Genomic DNA, 24077 nt, shown 5'->3' with positions numbered 1-24077 from the left:
GTGTCTCAGGGATACAAGCTGGACTTTGAGGAGATGCCCCCTCACCGACGGCCCTGCCGGCTTCCCCCCACGAGAGGGAAATAGTGTTAACTGGAATTCACAAATTGTATCTTCAACAGGTGGTGGTCAAGGTTCCCCTCCTTCAACAAGGAGGGGGTTATTATTCGACCATGTTGTAATCCCGAAACCGGACGGTTCGGTCAGACCCATATTGAATTTAAAATCCCTGAACATATACCTGAAAAGGTTCAAGTTCAAGATGGAATCGCTAAGAGCGGTCATCGCAAGCCTGAAAGGGGGAGATTTTATGGTGTCTCTGGACATAAAGGATGCATACCTTCATGTCCCCATTTATCCACCTCATCAGGCGTACCTCAGATTTGTGGTACAGGATTGTCATTACCAATTTCAGACGTTGCCGTTTGGTCTCCCCACGGCCCCGAGAATCTTCACCAAGGTAATGGCGGAAATGATGGTGCTCCTGCGGAAGTAAGGTGTCACAATTATCCAGTACTTGGACGATCTCATAAAAGCGAGATTAAGAGAGCAGTTGCTGAACAGCGTATCACTTTCTCTGGAAGTGTAACGGCAACACGGCTGGATTCTAAATATTCCAAAGTCGCAGTTGGTTCCTACGGCTCATCTGCCTTTCCTAGGCATGATTCTAGACACAGACCAGAAAAGGGTTTATCTCCCGATAGAGAGAGCTCAGGAGCTCATGACACTGGTCAGGAACCTATTAAAACCAAAACAGGTGTCAGTGCATCACTGCACTCGAGTCCTGGGAAGGATGGTGGCATCATAAGAGGCCATTCCCTTCGGCAGGTTCCATACGAGGACCTTTTCAATGGGACTTACTGGACAAGTGGTCCGGATCACATCTTCAGATGCATCGGTTAATCACCCTATCCCCCAGGGCCAGGGTGTCTCTCCTGTGGTGGCTGCAGAGTGCTCACCTTCTCGAGGGCCGCAGATTCGGCATTCAGGACTGGGTTCTGGTGACCACGGATGCAAGCCTCCGAGGGTGGGGAGCAGTCGCACAGGGAAGGAATTTCCAAGGTCTGTGGTCAAGTCGGGAGACTTGCCTTCACATCACCATCCTGGAATTAAGGGCCGTATACAACGCCCTACGTCAAGCGGAGACCCTGCTTCGCGACCAACCGGTTCTGATTCAGTCAGAAGCCACCAGAATTCTTCGCTGGGTGGAGAATCACGTAAGCGCACTGTCAGCAGTGTTCATCCCGGGAGTGGACAGCTGGGAAGCAGACTTCCTCAGCAGGCACGACCTCCACCCGGGAGAGTGGGGACTTAATCAAGAAGTCTTCACGCAGATTGCAAGTCGGTGGGAACTGCCACAGGTGGACGTGATGTCATCCCGCCTCAACAAAGAGCTACAGAGGTATTGCGCCAGGTCATGAGACCCTCAGGCGATAGCTGTGGACGCACTGGTGTCACCGTGGGTGTTCCAGTCGGTCTATGTATTTCTTCCTCTCATACCCAAGGTGCTGAGAATCATAAGAAAAAGAGGAGTGAGAACAATACTCATTGTTCCGGATTGGCCAAGGACTTGGTATCCAGATCTGCAAGAAATGCTCACAGAGGACCCGTGGCCTCTGCCTCTAAGACAGGACTTGTTGCAACAGGGGCCCTGTCTGTTCCAAGATTTACCGCGGCTGCATTTGACGGCATGGCGGTTGAATGCCGGATCCTAGCAGAAAAAGGCATTCCAGATGAGGTAATTCCTACGCTGATAAAGGCTAGGAAGGACGTGACAACTCAACATTATCACCGTATATGGTGAAATTATGTTGCTTGGTGTGAGGCCAGGAATGCCCCTACGGAGGAATTCCAGCTGGGCCGTTTTCGTCACGTCCTACAGTCAGGAGTGAATTTGGGCCTAAAATTGGGGTCCATTAAGGTCCAGCTTTCGGCCCTATCCATTTTCTTTCAAAAGGAGTTGACTTCTCTACCTGAAGTTCAGACGCTGTAAAGGGAGTGCTGCATATTCAGCCCCCTTTTGTGCCTCCAGTGGCACCTTGGGATCTTAACGTGGTGTTGAGTTTCCTGAAATCCCACTGGTTTGAACCACTCAAAACGATGGAATTGAAATGTCTCACGTGGAAGGTGGTCATGCTGCTAGCCTTGGCTTCGGCTAGGCGTGTGTCAGAATTAGCGGCTTTTGTCACATAAAAGCCCCTATCTGGTTTTCCATGCGGATAGAGCAGGATTGCGGACCCGCCCACAGTTTCTGCCGAAAGTGGTTTCATCCTTTCATATAAACCAACCTATTGTAGTGCCTGTGGCTACTACTGACTTGGAGGATTCCGAGTTACTTGATGTGGTCAGGGCTTTGAAGGTTTATGTAGCCAGAACGGCTAGGGTCAGGAAAACAGAATCTTTGTTTATCCTGTATGCTTCCAACAAGCTTGGGGCGCCTGCTTCAAAGCAAACTATTGCTCGCTGGATCTGTAATACGATTCAGCAGGCTCATTCCGCGGCTGGATTGCCGCTGCCAAAATCAGTTAAGGCCCATTCCACTAGGAAGATGGGCTCTTCTTGGGCGGCTGCCCGAGGGGTCTCGGCATTACAGCTGTGCCGAGCGGCTACTTGGTCAGGTTCAAACACTTTTGCAAAGTTCTATAAGTTTGATACCCTGGCTGAGGAGGACCTTGTGTTTGCTCAATCGGTGCTGCAGAGTCATCCGCACTCTCCCGCCCGTTTGGGAGCTTTGGTATAATCTCCATGGTCCTTACGGAGTCCCCAGCATCCACTAGGACGTTAGAGAAAATAAGATTTTACTTACCGGTAAATCTATTTCTCGTAGTCCGTAGTGGATGCTGGGCGCCCGTCCCAAGTGCGGACTTCTTCTGCAATACTTGTATATAGTTATTGCTTAAATAAGGGTTATGTTATAGTTGCATCAGGGTTGTACTGATGCTCTGTTGTTGTTCATACTGTTGACTGGGTAAGTTTATCACAAGTTATACGGTGTGATTGGTGTGGCTGGTATGTATCTTGCCCTGGATTACCAAAATCCTTTCCTTGTACTGTCAGCTCTTCCGGGCACAGTTTCTCTAACTGAGGTCTGGAGGAGGGACATAGAGGGAGGAGCTAGAGCATACCAGAATCTAAATTCTTTCTTAAAGTGCCCATGTCTCCTGCGGAGCCCGTCTATTCCCCATGGTCCTTACGGAGTCCCCAGCATCCACTACGGACTACGAGAAATAGATTTACCGGTAAGTAAAATCTTATTATATGTTTATGAAATGTGCGTATATGTAATTTTTATATGGCCATATATGCCTGTAATAAATTTAATTTATATATATTATTTTGTTAAATCTGTTTATTAAAACAAATCATATAAGCAGCGCCTCTTGGTAAACAAGTTTACACTTTTTTTGTTTTATTACTGGATTCTTCCTAATTGTAAAAAGCACAAAGGAATATGGTGGCGCTATATAAATAAATGTTAATAAAGAAATGGCCGCAACGCATTATAGTGCCAGAATCAGAAAAACTCACCTATTCTCTGCCGCCCTTCAGCGAAAATGATGACAAGAATCAATAGAAGACATTTTGAGGTTTTTATATGTAAAAATATAACAATAGCAGAAACAATGAAACAAATGTACTTCTAGACAAAATAGAAGTTGTGAAACAGGAAACAGAGTCAGCTGCTTGGATGAGAACCAACGCTTAGACAAAAAGAATCAGAAAGTGGAATATTTAGCAGTTATTTGTTGGCTTGTGGGCTCATTTTCCCTAGCTTCACTGCTGAAAACTGCAGAAGATTTTACAAAGGAATAAAACAAATATAATGTAACAAAATTTTACAGATGTTCCCGTTACACAAAAGCTTTAGTTGGTCCAAGGCAGAACGATGGGGGGTGGGGAGGGAGTCTATTTGCGTCCACTCTCTCCCTCCTCATGTAGGACAACAGAAGTCATAATGTGCACCCCCGGCAGCCTCCCGGGGGGGCAGGATCGCCCAAGATACATCGTATGCTGTCCTTTTGCATACAATATATCTTGGACGATCCTGGACGATCCCAGCCATGCCTGTAGGGTTGGACCAGATTGAATGTGCAGCACATTCAATCTGGAGGATCCGATGCTCAGGAAAACGTGCATCGGCTCGGAAACGCCTCAAATGCCCAATTTCATCCGATATATCGGGCCAAATGCCCGAAATCGAATGAAATCGGGCATTATCGTCCTAGTGCAGAGGTTCCTAAACTGTGTGCCGTGGCTCCCTGGGGTACCTCTGGACACTTGCAGGGGTGCCCTGGGTTGGTGTTCCAGGACCAATTCAAATTATTCATGGTCAATATAATAGGCAGAACCAGAGCTGGTGGCTGCCAGTCATAAAATGTGTGGCCAAACAGAAGCAAATCTTGTCCCTCACCACACAGCTGACCCTAAGGATGACATATAAACGCGATCTACTTAATGTAATATTTCTTTCTAAATTTCTCAATAAGAAATTTTTGGCCTAGGGGTGCCGTGAAAAAAATTCTGATATTCTAGGGCGCCGTGATTCAAAAAAGTTTGGAAACCACAGTCCTAGTGTATGGGGCCCTTAAGAGGAAAAATGGTTTATGAGTATACAATTGTAGCTGCACATATATTGTGAGTGAGCTAAATACACATATGAAAAAACGGGTGTGGTGTGCAAGGTCGACAGTAACTAGATCGACAGGTCAAAAGGTCGACATGAGGTTTTTTATGGGGGGGGGGTTTTGTGTTGTTTTCTCCGTACAGTGACCGGGGATCCCAATTAGTGCACCATGTTCGCTCGTGTTAGCACTCGCCATGCTTTGGGCAAGGTGCCTTGCTCCACTGCGTTCGACACAGGTTACTATTCCCATTCGTAGTCCGCGTGGATCGTTAAGTATGAAAAAGGTAAAAAAAAGAAAAAAATTGTGAAAAACATGTCGACCTTTTGACCTGTCAACCTAGAACATGTCGACCTAGAGACCCTGTCAAACTAGTTTTTGTTGACCAATAGTGGTCGACCTAGTTACTGTCGACCTAGAGACCAGATCCCTGAAAAAACTGTTAGCGCTATGTGATATAACAAGAAATACGTTGTAACAACTGAGAAAATGGCTGAGACATTATGCTACCAATGAAATCCCATCACCGCGTAAAATTCTAGGGTTACTGTAGACTGTCCTGACCTAAGGTCTACATCCATCCAGCTGGGTTCTGTGATGCTAGGATAGTAAACAAACAGGGAGAGCCGCATGTAAGGCAAATCTTACCCATATCATAGTGAGGAGTAAAAAAGGTGCATTCTGGGAATACGGTTACTGTTAGAGGATCCTCAGCTGAGTGCCTCAAAGACTCTCAGTATCCTGTACATACAGACATACATTAGCATGTGTGCCTGGGGGTTATACCCTGCAGCTAAATAAATGCCACGCCTGCGTTCATAATGGCTGCAGTGATCTTGTGTCTATGAAAAATAACTTTTTAGATGGACCCACCTTAGTGAACAACTTCCCCCTTTTCCAGAGATTTTTCAGGAATGCAACGTACTGTAAAGGTCCGCGCATGCGCAAATGTCCCAAAACCACCCGTTCGCAAATTTCGGACATTAGCAATCCAAGCTGAATGAGGGCCTCTATCTCAGCAGGATAAATCAAAGCAGCATCATTGCCTATTTATTGGGACTCCAGACACCGTCGTGGGTTGAGTCACATGGTCTTTTCTCTGGGGTATCCGGTGAATGGCAGGTTAAAAAACTACTTGGCAGAATAATTTATAGTTTTTATGCCTGCACAGCAATAATGTGGCTTTAAAGTTTGACATACAGTACTTGGCGAAACGCGTGGCTCAACATATACTTGTTACTAAGTGTTTCTTTGTGCCAGAATCTCTATGCCTACCTTCAAAGCACAAAATGTGTCACACACTAAAGGTGTGTACACACGGTGAGATTTTTACTTGCGATTTTGACTATATAGTCAAACTCGCAAGGAAAGTTACTGCAGATAGCAAGGTGAAAGTCACCTTGCAATCGCAATGCCGATGCGCGGTCCTGCGAGGCCGGTATCACAAGCCTAGATAGACTGTGCAGGCACGTCAATTTTGACTATCTAGTATAAAAGTATAGTCAAAATTGACACTAAAACTACTTACACACTGTCAGATTTTTTTCTGGTCTGCCCGACAATTGGATTTTTCAGGAAATTGTAGGCACCAATATCTGAGCTACACATCACACCGCATTTGCATATGTCCGCCCGCATGGAGGATGACATAGTCACCGGAAACCATAGGAAATATGGGCAGATTATTGAGAACATACACACACTGCTCCATATCAGGAGATCGTGGCAGATAATTTGGTTCTCGGCCGATTGATCGGAAAATCGATCATTCGGGTGTGTGCAAGATTTTCCCGAATTATCATCGAAACGCCAACACGATCGTTCGAACACCCTATACAATAAATCAGGCCGATGTCCCAATTATTGGCAAATCGGACCAATAATTGTATAGTGTGTACCTAGCTTTAGCCAAAATCACACATAGCCAGTATTACAAGCACGGTCATCTAGGCTTACGATACCGACCACAGTCCCTGTCGCACCGTGAGAATCAGGCATAGCCGGAATCCCACCGTGTGTACACACTATAAGGCCCTATGAAAGCACGGGTTACAGTCGTTAGGTCGACACTCATTAGGTTGACGTGGTCGTTAGGTCGACAGGTCAAAAGGTCGACATGAGTTTTTCACATTTTTTTTCTTCATTTTTTGGATTTTTTCATACTTAACGATCCACGTGGACTACGATTGGAACGGTAGCCATGCGAGGGGACACGGTGCACTAATTTGGGTTCCCCGTCACTTTACGGAGAAAACAACACCAAAAACAGTCAGAAACCTCATGTCGACCTTTTAACCTGTCGACCTAATGCCCATGTCGACCTAATGGCAATGTCGACCTTCAGTGGTCAACCTAATGATTGTCGACCTAAGTTGGGTCGACCCATACCCGAAAGCACTAGCCTTGACGAAAGAGCACATTTCTTTCATCAGGGCACTGGCACAATCCAGGAATGTTACCTCCTGTATCTATGAGAAGTAAATCATTTGGACTATGGGCCTTACTTTGATGCCCCTTTTGTGTAGACGTGTGGTTCCACATCTGTTGTAGAATTGCACAGCTGTTATATCTATAGACTATAGAAGTGACCAGAGAAAAGATGCGTCAATAGTCACCATCAGCTTCCAAACCTGCACTCAGTTTATGAATTTCAAGATCTGTGTATTGCAAAACAAGTGCCATCTGAAGGGGGCATGCTTTACCCGCGAGATCACACCCCGTACTGTACTCCATTCACGTATGTGCCTTTTCCAAAATGTCACAAGTGCCAAATACGTGCAACTCTTAACACTGCCCAGTGTATGTAGAATGGATGTCGCACTACTTTATCCAGATCCCGGAGGATAAAATGATCTGATGTAAATAACAGAGAAGAACGTAAGCGTCCACTGCAGATTTCCCTGCTACAAGAGCACCCCAGGCTATAGGGCATTGCTTCTGGATGCTGGGAGTCCATACTAAGTCATAACATCATTTCTGTGGCTATGCCAGGTAATAGGATTCTACACCGGACCATTTACTTTCATCACAGTGTAAGGGAGTATTAGAAGGGGTAATTACTTGTTCGTTTTAGTAAATATGACCCCCACCATCTGTTGCTCCAATCAGACATTCATGCCGCCTTCATTTCACCCTTTCATTATCAGGGTTTTGCATTGATGCTGTTCATGTCTTAATTCCGTGAAAGTCTGTGATCTGATCACGGGGGAACTATTTAATAAATAAACTGGGTCCTCATTTTGGTTGCTGCAAGTTCCATGAATCAGTAATATTGAGGCTCTTATGGGATTCACATTGAATGGATCGGTCACATTAAAAGAGGAGATCTGGGTCCGTGTCAGTGGCAGATTCTCTCAGTCATTTCTCTCTATAGAAACAAAGGAAAAAGTACAAGAGTATAAAACAGTGTCAGTAAATAATATGGTAAAAGGTCTTCAGCACAGGCTTACAATGAAATACATCAGTATTATTACTATTGTTCATATAGCACCGCCAATTCAGTAGCAGTGTACAGAGAGAAACTTTGTCACTGACGTCCATCTTGTCCCATTGGAGCTTACAGTCTGACGTGTGTAACACACAAGCACACACTAGGGTACATTTTATTTAGCAGCCAATAGCCTATGTAGAATGCTTCTGGAGTGTGGGTGGAGACTAAAGTACCCAGAGGAACTGCAGGTAAGCAGAGAGAACATACAAACTCCACACCCATAGTATTCTGGTTAAAAAGTGAACTCATGAACGCAGTGCTTACGCAACAATGCTAGCCACTGTGCCACTGTACTTCACAGTGGTCAGAATATGCATATGCAGAGATTAGGAAGGCCTGGATGGGTTGTGGTTCTCCAGATGTTATGACGCCACAAGCCCTAACTAGTTACAGGTTGTCCAAGCTGTATAGGAAGGAAGGGGAACACAACGGACACACTGATGCCCATAAAGGGTCTGGTGCTTAGTTTGAATGCATTTGTGTCCAAACAAAGATTTATGTGGCTATGGGGGTCATTCCGAGTTGATCATAGCTTACGATCATCTTCCCTGACATGCGGGGAGACGCCCAGCACAGGGCTAGTCCGCCCCGCATGTCAGTCACCCCCGCACAAATACAAAAGCATCGTACTTCTGATGGATTACATTTGGACTGAATTAGCCCAGCAAACATTTTACAAATGGATTCACTGTTCTGTTTGCTTTTACTAATAACTACTTGAGTGCATTTTGGTCTCCAGAAAAATGGCTGCAGCTTGTATGAGTCAGTAATACCCTTTTCACACCAAAAATCCTGGGTCTGACCCAGGATTTGGAACATGGATCCAATCCAGCTCTGTCCTGGGACAGACCCTATACACCTTGGCTCCGACTGGGTTATTCTCGGGTTTGGCGCCATTTACACTTCATACGGGAGCCGTGAAACTGTTCTGCCGACGGGTGCTAGAAATCCGTCTCTCCCTATGCTGTAAACGGGACCCAGCTTGGATGACCCAGGTTGCCCTTTCACACTGTCCCTTAACCCAGGTACTTTCCATATCCAACCCTGCAAGCTACCCGGGTTGGATTTCCTGGTCACTGGTCCAGGGGGTTTCTGGGTCACGACCCAGGGTAACTCAGCAATAACCCAGGTCGAAGCGGTGTGAAAGGGGTATTAAGGAGACGCACTATAAAGGGGTAGTTAATTCACCTGAAACTGATGTTCTGGTAAAATTGTATTCCCTTCATCAGAGTGAACAAACAAGTTCTACTAATTTGCCAGGGGCTGGTTCTTTACTAATAGAAACAGATTCTGCATATTGGATGTCATTATCATTCTCTGTTCTACACGTGAGTCCCACGCATGTGTGTGTCCAATGGGCTAAATTTACTAACCAATGGATCATGTGTCATTTAGAAATTGCTAGAAACCACTGCGAATTGGCAGCGATTTCCATGTCTAATTGGAAGTATTATTATGTGGCAGTTTTGGTGCCTAAACCGAATTCTCTATCAAACCCTGGTGGCTTCTAAATGACAACCCGCTGTGGCGTGTTCTATTCGGTGGCTGTTTCTACTGGAACCACTGTGGAATAGAGTATAAACAACAGACCTGTCTGCGGGAGGAGAATTCAGGTGAAGCAATACACAAGTCACTATGATCTGGCCTTGTTGGTTTTCAAAGTATAGAAATAGTTAAATTGGGGGGGGGGGGGGAATCAAGGGGTCACCCCCCAAAATCAATAACTGGTATTAGAAGATAGGTGAAAAAAAACGGCTTGGGGTTCCCCCTGTTCTCCAATTACGAGCACCGAGCTGAACCAGCGGGGGGGATACTATATCATCTGTAGTTTCCACTTTGAAACTCAAATGGCAATCTTAATTTCTGCTGTGGACCGAACGCAAATATGAACGAATGAGAACAGACTGCAGCAGCTATCAATGCACGCCCAGCCAATCAGAAGCGGCTGCTACTTCCTCCCCCATTGCGCCCTTGTAAGCGTAACAAGTCCTAAGCGTAATATGTGATGGACTGTGTATATACATAAAGGTGCAAGACGTTTTGTGTGCATGCGCAGTAAGGAAAGGTGGAACACTAAAATAAACGTGTGCATCCGGCCCCATACTGACATTGCATCATATAATGTAGCTGTGGAATATTCTGTGTTATCGGTACAGTTCAATGCGCCTATCTCGCAGCTGTAAATAACACAGCGTGCATGTCTCAGCCGGAAACATCTGATAGGATGGCTGAGTCATCGTGTTATTGATAGATCCGTTACATAATCCTGTACATAGAGTGGACACACGTGTGAAGTATGCAGCTGGTCTCATGATCCACGACTAATACACCTGTTATACCAGCTCCGTCACTGATAGCTTGCACCCAGTTTAACACAATGGTGACCAGTCTGTGTGTGTGCACTGTGGCCTCAACTTTGTACAGCTTCAGTCTGCTCATTGTTCTCTCATTCATAACTACAGACTTATCTTACAATTGCCTACCCTCCCTCATTCTGCAGGAGACTCCCTGAAATAGCAGCAATCTCCCTACCTCCCTGAATAGTCCAGCAATCTCCCTCATTGTACCTTACCCCCATTATGTAGCTGTTACATTCTTGGGGGGGAACAATAAATCAGAGATATATCCATTGAAATGGGATCATCAGTGGCATATCCCTGTATTGGTTATAAGGCACAATGGGGCAGATGTATTAACCTGGAGAAGGTATAAGGAACCAGTGATAAATGCAAGGTGAAAGACACCAGCCAATCAGCTCCAATATGTAAAATAACAGTTAGGATCTGATTGGCTGGTTCCTTTATCACCTTACACTTATCAATGGTTTATCACTTCCTTATGCCTTCTCCAGGTTAATACATCTGCCCCAATGATCCCTATGGCTACATGCATTTTAAATAAGGTTTCTCTGACGTCCTAGTGGATGCTGGGAACTCCGTAAGGACCATGGGGAATAGACGGGCTCCGCAGGAGACTGGGCACTCTAAAAGAAAGATTAGGTACTATCTGGTGTGCACTGGCTCCTCCCTCTATGCCCCTCCTCCAGACCCCAGTTAGAATCTGTGCTCGGCCAGAGCTGGATGCATCTAGTGGGCTCTCCTGAGCTTGCTAGAAAAGAAAGTATTTGTTAGGTTTTTTATTTTCAGTGAGATCTGCTGGCAACAGACTCACTGCTACGTGGGACTGAGGGGAGAGAAGCAAACCTACCTGCGTGCAGCTAGCTTGTGCTTCTTAGGCTACTGGGCACCATTAGCTACAGAGGGTTCGAACACAGGGCCTGACCTCAATCGTCCGTTCCCGGAGCCGCGCCGCCGTCCCCCTTGCAAAGCCAGAAGAGAAGGAGATGAAATCGGCGGCAGAAGACTCCGGTCTTCATTAAGGTAGCGCACAGCACTGCAGCTGTGCGCCATTGCTCCCACTGCACACCACACACTCCGGTCACTGTAGGGTGCAGGGCGCTGGGGGGGAGGCGCCCTTGGCAGCAATAAAATACCTTTTGGCATAAAAATACACATAATACAGTCTGACTGTATATGTGTAAAACCCCCGCCATTTTTCAGTCAGAAACTGCAGGGAGAAGCCCGCCGCTGAGGGGGCGGGGCCTTCTTCCTCAGCACACCAGCGCCATTTTTCCTTCACAGTTCCGCTGGAAGCAGCTCCCCAGGCTCTCCCCTGCAGTATTCCTGATACAAGAAGGGTAAAAAAGAGAGGGGGGGCACATAAATTTAGGCACAAATAATATATATTAAGCAGCTATTGAGAAAAATCACTCATTATAGTGAAAATCCCTGTGTTATATAGCGCTGTGGTGTGTGCTGGCATACTCTCTCTCTCTGTCTCCCCTTAGGACTTTGTGGGGTCCTGTCCTCAGTCAGAGCATTCCCTGTGTGTGTGCGGTGTGTCGGTACGGCTGTGTCGACATGTTTGATGAGGAGGGTTACGTGGAGGCGGAGCAAGGGCAGATAAGTGTGGTGTCGCCCCCGACGGGGCCGACACCGGATTGGATGGATATGTGGAAGGTCTTAACAGTGTCAACTCCTTACATAAAAGGTTCGATGACGCAGCAGCCTTGGGACAGCCGGGATCTCAACCCGCGCCTGCACAGGCATCTCAGAGGCCATCAGGGGCTCATAAACGCCCGCTAGCTCAGATGGTAGACACAGATGTCGACACGGAGTCTGACTCCAGTGTAGATGAGGATGAGACAAATGCACAGTCTACTAAAGCCATCCGATGCATGATTACTGCAATGAAAAATGTATTGCACATTTCTGATATTAACCCGGTTACTACCAAGAAGGGTATTATGTTTGGGGAGAAAAAGCAGCCAGTGACTTTTCCCCCATCCGATGAATTAAATGAATTGTGTGAGGAAGCATGGAGTTCCCCCGATAAGAAACTAGTGATTTCTAAGAGGTTACTGATGGCGTACCCTTTCCCGCCAACGGATAGGTTACGTTGGGAAACATCCCCTAGGGTGGACAAAGCGCTCACAGGCTTATCAAAAAAGGTGGCACTGCTGTCTCAGGATACGGCCGCCTTAAAGGAGCCTGCAGATAGAAAGCAGGAAGCTATCCTAAAGTCTGTGTATACACACTCAGGTACTATACTGAGACCTGCTATTGCTTCAGCATGGATGTGTAGTGCTGCAGCCGCATGGTCTGATACCCTGTCAGACAACATTGATTCCCTCGACAGGGATACTGTTTTGCTAACCATAGAACATATAAAAGACGTCGTCTTATATATGCGGGATGCACAGAGGGACATTTGCCTGCTGGCATCTAGAATTAATGCAATGTCCATTTCTGCCAGGAGAGTATTATGGACTCGGCAGTGGACAGGTGATGCTGATTCTAAAAGACACATGGAGGTTTTGCCTTATAAGGGTGAGGAATTGTTTGGGGACGGTCTCTCGGACCTCGTATCCACGGCAACAGCCGGGAAGTCAACTTTTTTACCTCAGGTTCCCTCACAGCCTAAGAAAGCACCGTATTATCATGTACAGTCCTTTCGGCCTCAGAAAGGCAAGCGGATCAGAGGCGCATCCTTTCTGCCCAGTGGCAGGGGTAGAGGAAAGAAGCTGCACCAGGCAGCCAGTTCCCAGGAACAAAAATCCTCCCCCGCTTCCACTAAGTTTACCGCATGACGCTGGGGCTCCACAGGCGGAGCCGGGTGCGGTGAGGGCGCCTCTCCGACACTTCAGCAACCAGTGGGTTCGCTCACAAGTGGATCTCTGGGCTGTTCAAATCGTATCTCAGGGATACAAGCTGGAGTTCGAGGCGACTCCCCCTCGCCGTTACATCAAATCAGCCTTGCCAGCTGCTCCCAGGGAAAGGGAGGTAGTACTGGCGGCAATTCACAAGCTGTACCTCCAGCAGGTGATAATCAAGGTTCCCCTCCTTCAACAGGGACGGGGTTACTATTCCACAATGTTTGTGGTACCGAAACCAGACGGTTCGGTGAGACCCATTCTAAATTTAAAATCCTTGAACACTTATACAGGTTGAGTATCCCTTATCCAAAATGCTTGGGACCAGAGGTATTTTCGATATGGGATTTTTCCGTATTTTGGAATGATTGCATAGCATAATGAGATATCATGGTGATGGGACCTAAATCTAAGCACAGAATGCATTTATGTTTCATATACACCTTATACACACAGCCTGAAGGTAATTTTAGCCAATATTTTTTATAACTTTGTGCATTAAACAAAGTGTGTCTACATTCACACAATTCATTTATGTTTCATATACACCTTATACACACAGCCTGAAGGTCATTTAATTCAATAGTTTTAATACATTTGTGTATTAAACAAAGTTTGTGTATATTGAGCCATCAAAAAACAAAGGTTTCACTATCTCACCCTCACTCAAAAAAGTCCGTATTTCGGAATATTCCGTATTTCGGAATATTTGGATATGGGATACTCAACCTGTATAAGGAAGTTCAAGTTCAAAATGGAATCGCTCAGGGTGGTTATTGCAAGCCTGGAAGAGGGGGATTTTATGGTGTCGCTGGACATCAAGGATGCTTACTTGCATGTCCCCGTTTACCCACCTCACCAGGAGTACCTCAGGTTTGTGGTACAGGATTGTCATTACCAATTCCAGACGTTGCCGTTTGGTCTGTCAACGGCACCGAGAGTATTTACCAAGGTAATGGCCGAAATGATGATACTCCTTTGGAAGAAGGGAGTTATAATTATCCCGTACTTGGACGATCTCCTTATAAAGGCGAGGTCCAGAGAACAGTTGTTAGTCAGCGTAGCACTTTCTCGGGAAGTGTTGCTACAGCACGGCTGGATTCTGAATATCCCAAAGTCGCAGCTAATTCCTGCGACGCGTCTGCTCTTCCTGGGCATGATTCTGGACACAGAACAGAAGAAGGTGTTTCTCCCGGTAGAGAAGGCCCAGGAATTGTCATCTCTGGTCAGGGACCTCCTGAAACCAAAACAGGTGTCGGTGCATCACTGCACGCGAGTCCTGGGAAAGATGGTGGCTTCTTACGAAGCAATTCCCTTCGGCAGGTTCCATGCAAGGATCTTTCAGTGGGATCTGTTAGACAAATGGTCCGGATCGCATCTTCAGATGCATCGGCTGATCACCCTGTCCCCAAGGGCCAGGGTGTCTGTGCTGTGGTGGCTGCAGAGTGCTCATCTTCTCGAGGGCCGCAGATTCGGCATACAGGACTGGGTCCTGGTGACCACGGACGCAAGCCTCCGAGGATGGGGGGCAGTCACTCAGGGAAGGAACTTCCAGGGACTGTGGTCAAGTCAGGAGACTTCACTACACATAAATATACTGGAACTAAGGGCCATTTACAATGCCCTGAGTCAAGCAGAGCCCCTGCTTCAGAACCAACCAGTGCTGATTCAATCAGACAACATCACGGCGGTCGCCCATGTAAACCGACAGGGCGGCACAAGAAGCAGGATGGCGATGGCAGAAGCCACAAGGATTCTCCGATGGGCGGAAAATCGCGTGCTAGCACTGTCAGCAGTGTTCATTCCGGGAGTGGACAACTGGGAAGCAGACTTCCTCAGCAGGCACGACCTACACCCGGGAGAGTGGGGACTTCATCCAGAAGTCTTCACGCAGATTGTAAACCGTTGGGAACGGCCACAGGTGGACATGATGGCGTCCCGGCTCAACAAACAGCTAAAAAAATATTGCGCCAGGTCAAGGGACCCTCAGGCGATAGCTGTGGACGCACTAGTGACACCGTGGGTGTACCAGTCGGTTTATGTGTTCCCTCCTCTTCCTCTCATACCCAAGGTACTGAGGATAGTAAGAAAGAGAGGAGTAAGAACTATACTCATCGTTCCGGATTGGCCAAGAAGAACTTGGTACCCAGAACTACAAGAAATGATCTCAGAGGAACCATGGCCTCTGCCTCTCAGACAGGAACTGTTACAGCAGGGGCCCTGTCTGTTCCAAGACTTACCGCGGCTGCGTTTGACGGCATGGCGGTTGAACGCCAGATCCTAACGGAAAAGGGCATTCCAGATGAAGTGATTCCTACGCTGATAAAGGCTAGGAAAGACGTGACAGCACAACATTATCACCGTATATGGCGAAAATATGTTGCTTGGTGTGAGGCCAGGAAGGCCCCTACAGAGGAATTCCAGCTGGGTCGATTCCTGCACTTCCTACAGTCAGGAGTGACTATGGGCCTAAAATTAGGATCCATAAAGGTCCAGATTTCGGCCCTATCTATTTTCTTTCAAAAAGAACTGGCTTCACTGCCTGAAGTTCAGACGTTTGTTAAGGGAGTGCTGCATATTCAGCCCCCTTTTGTGCCTCCAGTGGCACCTTGGGATCTGAACGTTGTGTTGGGTTTCCTGAAATCCCACTGGTTTGAGCCACTTAAGACCGTGGAGCTAACATATCTCACGTGGAAAGTGGTCATGCTATTGGCCTTAGCTTCGGCTAGGCGTGTGTCAGAATTGGCGGCTTTGTCTTGTAAAAGCCCTTATCTGATCTTCCATATGGACAGGGCAGAATTGAGGACCCGTCCCCAATTTCTCCCTAAGGTGGTATCAGCGTTTCATTTGAACCAACCTATTGTGGTGCCTGCGGCTACTCGGGACTTGGAGGACTCCAAGTTACTAGATGTAGTCAGGGCTTTGAAAATCTATGTAGCCAGGACGGCTGGAGTCAGGAAAACTGACTCGCTGTTTATCCTGCATGCACCCAACAAGCTGGGTGCTCCTGCTTCAAAGCAAACTATTGCGCGCTGGATCTGTAACACGATTCAGCAAGCTCATTCTGCGGCAGGATTGCTGCATCCTAAATCAGTGAAAGCCCATTCCACAAGGAAGGTGGGCTCTTCTTGGGCGGCTGCCCGAGGGGTCTCGGCTTTACAGCTTTGCCGAGCTGCTACTTGGTCGGGTTCAAACACATTTGCTAAGTTCTACAAGTTTGATACCCTGGCTGAGGAGGACCTTGCCTTTGCTCATTCGGTGCTGCAGAGTCATCCGCACTCTCCCGCCCGTTTGGGAGCTTTGATATAATCCCCATGGTCCTTACGGAGTTCCCAGCATCCACTAGGACGTCAGAGAAAATAAGAATTTACTCACCGGTAATTCTATTTCTCGTAGTCCGTAGTGGATGCTGGGCGCCCGTCCCAAGTGCGGACTCTCTGCAATACATGTATATAGTTATTGCTTAACTAAAGGGTTATTGTTATGAGCCATCTGTTACTGAGGCTCAGTTGTTGTTCATACTGTTAACTGGGTATGGTTATCACGAGTTGTACGGTGTGATTGGTATGGCTGGTATGAGTCTTGCCCTGGATTCCAAATCCTTTCCTTGTTGTGTCAGCTCTTCCGGGCACAGTTTCCTTAACTGAGGTCTGGAGGAGGGGCATAGAGGGAGGAGCCAGTGCACACCAGATAGTACCTAATCTTTCTTTTAGAGTGCCCAGTCTCCTGCGGAGCCCGTCTATTCCCCATGGTCCTTACGGAGTTCCCAGCATCCACTACGGACTACGAGAAATAGAATTACCGGTGAGTAAATTCTTATTTTTTCATGGCCACTTGCAGTGTATGTGTATACAGTATACTAACTTTGGGGCTCATTTAAGTTTGGATGTAAGCAATTTTCATGACACGCCTCTCAGATGTGCAGTACACGTCACTTTCACAATCTACCTGAATTTTTTTTCAAAAGCAGGCAAGTATGTTTTATCTACTTATGTCAGGTTGATGTTTGGTCAACCTTTCCCCTAGAACACAGGTTCTCAAACTCGGTCCTCAGGACCCCACACAGTTCATGTTTTGCAGGTCTCCTCACAGAATCACAAGTGAAATAATTAGCTCCACCTGTGGACAATGTGTCAGTGAGTAATTAATACACCTGTTCACCTGCTGGGTTACCTGCAAAACATGCACTGTGTGGGGTCCTGAGGACTGAGTTTGAGAACCTATACCCTAGAACAGGGCTGGCCAAACCGGTCCTCGAGATCTACCAACAGTTCATGTTTTCCAGGCCTCCTGGAGATCTGTAGAATTGTCAGTTAGGAATGAATGCAGCACATCTTAATTAGTAATGACTACACCTGAGCACCAGCTAGGAGGTCTGGAAAATGTGAACTGTTGGTAGATCTCGAGGACTGGTTTGGCCAGCTCTGCCCAAGAAGCATGCACAGGTGACAGATCTGTGCCCATCTACAGAAGATCAGGGTATACAGGCGTACATGCAGTATTGTTCCCACATTTCACACACAGCATTCTATAGTGTGTTAATTATAGATTCACCATGAAACTATTATATTAATATCTCCACCTTCTCCTCAGGGAAATCTGTCCCTCTTCTGTACTCTCACCAATTTATTTGCACATTGTATTCCGAGTACCAACCCGGACTGGTGCAGGTACCCTGCATACATATATTCCATGTCTTGTGTTTCTTGTGTGTCCAATCTGTTGTATTATTCATATGAACCAGTAACATTAAAAGTGATATTTTAATCAATATATACTTTGGGGTAAATTTACTAAGGTGGGAGTCTTTTTTAGAACTGGTGATGTTGCTCAAGGCAACCAATCATATTTTACGTAACATTATCTAGCTGCTTCTAGAACAGGAGTGGGGAACCTTTTTTTCTACCAAGAGCCATTTGGATATTTATAAACTCCTTCGGGGGCTATACAAAAAAGATCAACTTAAAAATGACCCTGCCCTCCACCCAGTAGTTATTTCCCCAGTAGTTATGCCCCTTAGTGGTACTGCGCGCCAAAAAATTTATGTAGCCAATTAAAAAGGAGAATTATGTTAGACTTACCTTTGTTAAATCTCCTTCTGCGAGGTACATCATATCTAAGAAACCTGATAAGTTTAAACGCCAGAAGGTTGCTAAAGTAGTTTTACCGCATTCTGATCTTTTAATTGACATACGTCAGGAATCCTGGTCATCTCCAGGGAAGAAATTCTCTGTCCAAAAATATGCAGAGTTGAGTAACAAGTGGGAAACTCCACCGCCGGTGGACTCTCATGTCGCCCGTCTAGTGGTATCTTCTACTCTGCCTGTCACCACCGTCACCTCACTGAAGGAACCGACGGATAAGCGTGTGGGGGGATGCCTGAAGTCTATTTACACAATTACCGTTGCTGTGCATAGACCCACTATGGCAGCCTCTTGGGCTGCAAAAGCTATTGAAGCATGGGTTCAGGCTATAGAGGATGAGCTACCTCTAAATTTTTCTGATACTGCCAGACAATATCTGTCGTATATTACCACAGCCTCTCACTATATTCAGGAGGCGGCCTCTGATGCAGGCGTAATGGCGGCCATGGCCTGGTTAAAGACCACTTCAGATGCCTGGGTGCAGGAAGTTGCCTCTCACGGGTACGCGTTCTCCTTCAAGACGTCCCCCTCACCAGTTCTGCTCGACGGTTATCCTTTCGGATCCGCTGAAAGCACTGACTTTACACTTGGTTGTACAATCTCTCCTAGATACTGGAGTCATTGTGCCGGTAACTCTGCCTCAAAGAGCAGGGGCTACTATTAGAGTCTGTTTCTAGTCCCGAAACTAAATGGGTCCTCCCGGCATATACTCAACCTCAAATCTTTGAACAAATTTGTGAGGGTATCCAAATTCTGTATGGAAACTCTGCGTTCCATTGTACTGGCCAAGGAACCCATGGACTATATGGTATCCCTGGACATACAGGATGCTTACCTGCACATTCCTATTGCCATGTCGCAACAGCAATATCTGTGGTTTGCTATTGGCAACCTACATTATCAATTCAAGGCCTTGCCTTTCGGACTGACCACAGCTCCTCGGATATTCACCAAGGTCATGGCAGTCATGACGGCTCTTCTTCGCCGTCAGGGTGTCAGGATCATGCCGTATCTGGACGACTTGCTGATCCTGATGAACTCCCCAGAGGTTCCCCTCAGTCATCTGGAACTGGCGGTCCAATTCCTACAAGCCCACGGGTGGCTCATCAACTGGAAGAAGTCCTCGCTGGTCCCTGCTCAGGGCATGGTGCACCTGGGGGCATTGTTGGACACACACAACCAACGATTGTTCTTGTCTCCTGAAAAGATCCTGAAACTTCAGGACAGGATCAGATACTTCCTCTCTCACCAGAAAGTGTCAGTACACTCGGCGATGCAAGTACTATGGTGTCGGCATTCGACATGGTAGAGTACGCTAAATTTCATTCCCACCCTCTGCAGAGGTTAATCCTTTGCCAGTGGGACAACCTGCCTCACCGGATCAGGTCTCAATCGATCTCCTTGACTCCGGAAGTTCGTCTGTCACTGAGCTGGTGGTTACAGGACCAACAGTTGAGCAGAGGCCGTCCTTTCTAGATCTCCAACTGAGTCCTCTTGACAACGGACACCAGTCTGCGAGATTGGGGTGCGGTGTTGGAGCAACACTCTCTCCAGGGTCGGTGAACCAGGGAGGAATCTCTCCTCCCAATAAACATTCTGGAATTGCGGGCAGTGTTCAATGCGTTGACACTGGCCCTGCCTCTGGTACAGAACAGGCCTGTTGAAGTACAATCAGACAACACCACCACGGTGGCATACATAAATCATCAAGGCGGCTCTTGAAGCATCACTCCTGAGAGCAAAGGTGATTCAAACTATGTTGACCACCTGAGGTGGTCATTCAAACTATGTTGAAAGCCCGTAAACCAGCTTCAGCTCGGATTATTACAGGGTCTGGAATTCTTACTTCACATGGTGTGCTGCTAAGAATTATGATGCATATACTTTACAAACTTCCAGACTTTTGGCTTTTCTATCACAAGGCCTAGACTTGGGCCTTCGTCTGGCCTCCCTCAAGGTTCATATATCTGCCTTGTTGGTGTGGTTTCAGAGACAAATTGCGTCTCTTCCTGACGTTCACACTTTCACTCAGGGTGTTCTATGGATTCAGCCTCACTATGTCCCTCCTATGGCTCCATGGGATCTGTCTGTCATCTTAAATGCCCTGCAAGAGTCTCCATTTGAACGTCTTGAGTCTGTGGACCTTAAATGCCTTACGCTTAAGGTCATGTTTCTGTTGGCTTTTGCCTCTGCTAGAAGGGTGTCAGACTTAGGCGCTTTGTCCTGTCGTTCACCCTTTCTGATTTTTTTACCGTGACCGGGCAGTTCTTCTAACTTGTCCTGGTTATTTAACTAAGGTGGTATCATCTTTTCACCTTAACCATGAGACACTTGGTTCCAGCCTTCATCTCTTCTGGTTTGTCCTCCATCATCAATCTGGAGAATCAGCTTGATAGCCTCCACTAGGTCAGGAACATCAACTTGAGTTGTAGATTCCTCATCAGAAGCAACTGTATCAGTGTCTGACGGATCAGTATAATCCCCATCCTTATCGGACGAATAATCCGAAATATTAGTGGATTGTGAGGAAGAAATGGCCCTTTTAGATGACCTCTTGGCCCCAGCAGGGCGAGGGGTAGGTTTTTGTCTAACCAAATACTGATTTAATTGTTGTAACTGGGTAGACAGAACATTCGCCAAGGCGGGTTAACTACAGGGACAATATGTGACTGCAATGGCACAGGAGGTCCCACAGGGGGCATAAGTCGTGTTAGAAGCATCGATAGCATATTTGAAAAAGCAGCCCAAGGTGGGTTTTGATTTGCCACAGGTGCTGCAAACTGACTGGAAGGTGCAGGGCACGCAGTACCTGAACCCTCAGCTGAAACCTTTTCCTCAGACAAATCTGTAGCGCCAGCACTGCATGATGCAGGAGCGTCTGCAGATTTCCCACCCTGAGTAGCAGACATTATTGGGAATGTAGCCGTAGGGTGCAGCAGTACAATATAGCCAGACAAACACAATACCTGCAAAAAAAACTCTGTGTTATGTGATAGCAAATGCAAAGCACAAAACAGAGGATTTAAGCGGTGTGAGGTGACTGAAACACACAGTGAAAAATACAAAACAGTTTATCCTGTGAGACACTATATTTGAAATGAGATCATGACGCACTTAGTCCCCCAGGGTACAAAATATAGTGATAGCAATACGTTTGATACACAGAATAGAATCCACACAGCAGCTTAGGCACACACAGTCACAGGTACAATGCAGAAATGATTACAAATAAACAATAAAACTGCACTGGGCTAGTGAATCTACATATAGATATGTATGTGTACAGATATAACAATGCACAGTAAACACTGGATGTATATCACCGTATACTTGTACTAAATATTCATATAGCAGTACACTTTTTCTTAACTAACACTGTATAAAATGACATGTAGATTACTTAAGTGTCTGTAAATACACAGCGCTGACAAGACAGGCGGTTTTACAGAGGAGACCGTGCCCAGCAGTCCCAGAGATCAGCCCAGCTATGTAATGGCGCCAAAATCTCATCAGGCAGTGAGGGAGAGAGAGAGAGAGAGAGAGATGCAGCACGGCCACAGTGTCCACGCCAGCTGCACGGTCCGTCTCCTGGGACCGCAACCAGATCGCGATTTACTGGCAGGTCCCATCTAGGGGACCCTCTTACCTCCTCCCTGTGTGCCTAGAAACCGGTGCGTCCCCACTGCAAGTATCGGGGAACCAGGCTGCGGGAGTATGCAGCGCCGCTGAGGAAGGTGATGGAGCTGCAGCACAGCATGTCAGAATGACATAAAAGTGCTACGGCCCTTGAATTCTTCTTAAAAAATTTTTTTCATGGCTGCCTAGCGCAGCCCCCCCCCCGTTAGTGACTTGCACTGCAGTCACAAACTTACAAACTGAGCTCCAGTGCCTGGAGGCGGGGCTATAGAGGTGGGTGTGCAGTGCATCCTGGGAAAAGTCAAAGCTTTAGCCTGTTGGTGCCTCGGATCAAGATCCAACTCTACACCCCAATGTTATTCCGTGTGGAATACCAGTGTATCCCACTGCAGAAATGGGATGTGATACACATATGCCCCCAATAGTGCAGTGCCAGATACACATATGCCAGTGCAGTGCCAGATACACATACAGTATGCCGCCACAGTGCCAGATACACAAATGCCCCAGAGTGCCAGATACACAAATGCCCCACATGGCCAGATACACATTGCCCCACAGTGCCAGATATACATTTCCCCACACATGGCCCCCCACCCCATTGTGCTGCTCTCCGCTGCTGCTGTGTGTCAGGGGAGGGGAAGAGAGCGTAGCGTGCGCCTCTCCTGCCCCTTAGTGCTCCATCCGGCGGCATCGTGTGTCAGGGGTCAGGGTAGGGAGGAGAGCGCAGCTATGTCGGGCGGCGTCGGTGTGTAGGACCTCAAACCAGCCGCTGGTTCGTGAGCCAATCAGAGCTCGCAGCTCCTGATTGGCTGCTGGTCCACGAGCTTTGATTGGCTCATGAACCGGCGGCTGGTTTGAGATCGTACCCGCCGCTGCTGCCGGACATAGCTGCGCTCTCCTCCCTGCCCTGACAGCTAAGACACGCTACCGCTGGACTGAGGGGTGGCGTGTCTCACTGACACACACAGCAGTGGGTGGGCCAGAACAAATGGCTTTGCGAGCCTTATATGGCCCGTGGGCCGGAGGTTGCCCACCCCTGTTCTAGAAGGTAATAGATATCTGATTGGTTGTTATGGGCAACATTAGTAGTTCTGAAAAACACCCACCGTAGTAAATTGACCCCTTTGGATCCAGTTATGTTGATCACCTACTGCTTATTTTCCTAACCAAGGGGGCAATTCCAAGTTGATCGCAGCAGGATTTTTGTTAGTAATCGGGCAAAACCATGTGCACTGCAGGGGAGGCAGATATAACATGTGCAGAGAGAGTTAGATTTGGGTGGGGTGTGTTCAATCTGCAATCTAATTTGCAGTGTAAAAATAAAGCAGCCAGTATTTACCCTGCACAGAAACAATATAACCCTCCCAAATCTAAAGGGGAGTGATATTCTAAGCAATCTGACTAGATTGCTTAGAATATCAGCATGATCGCTCCGTGTGTAGCCCCCTCAGCGATAGCGATGCGCGGCCCCGCACATCGCTATCGCTGCTGCTAGATTGGCCTGCATGCAGGCCAATCTAGCGGGTCGCTCACTTCACCCGCTGCGTGAAATGAGCGGCCCCCCGTCTCCCCCCGCACGCTCAGCACAGATCGCGCTGTGCTGAGCGGCAGGAGAGATGTGTGCTGAGCGGTTCGCTCAGCACACATCTCTCCTGCATCGGCCCGTGGGTACTGGGCTTAACTGTCTCTGCACATGTTATATCTGCCTCCCCTGCAGTGCACATGGTTTTGCCCAATTGCTAAAAAAAAATCCTGCTGCAATCAACTTGGAATTACCCCCCTAATTAGAGAATCAGGAACTCCTTTTTTTATGTTTATCTGTATTATAATCTCTGTACTGTGTAGTCCTATGAATTGTATAATGCATACAGTAGGTTCTCAATCTCGGTCCACAGTTCATGTTTTCCAGATCTCCTCACAGAATCTTAAGTGAAATGATTAGCTCCACATGTGGATCTTTTAAAATGTATCAG

General features: G+C 47.1%; 1 protein-coding gene across 1 annotated transcript in view; it reads right to left on the bottom strand.

The window, feature by feature from the left end:
* Window positions 1-3573: 3573 nt before the first annotated feature.
* MOB3C (MOB kinase activator 3C) overlaps window positions 3574-24077 on the bottom strand; it is a 62618-nt gene continuing 42114 nt past the window's right edge. The window contains exon 4 of the mRNA XM_063939511.1: window positions 3574-7986. Within this exon, the coding sequence (XP_063795581.1) occupies window positions 7957-7986 (30 nt within the window). The 3' untranslated portion in view covers window positions 3574-7956. The remainder of the gene's footprint in view (window positions 7987-24077) is intronic.

The sequence above is a fragment of the Pseudophryne corroboree genome, chromosome 9 (assembly GCF_028390025.1).
Source record: "Pseudophryne corroboree isolate aPseCor3 chromosome 9, aPseCor3.hap2, whole genome shotgun sequence".
NCBI classification, from domain to species: Eukaryota; Metazoa; Chordata; class Amphibia; order Anura; family Myobatrachidae; genus Pseudophryne; species Pseudophryne corroboree.
The sequence above is the reverse complement of the archived record's forward strand: the minus strand, read 5'-3'. Positions and strand labels throughout refer to the sequence as shown.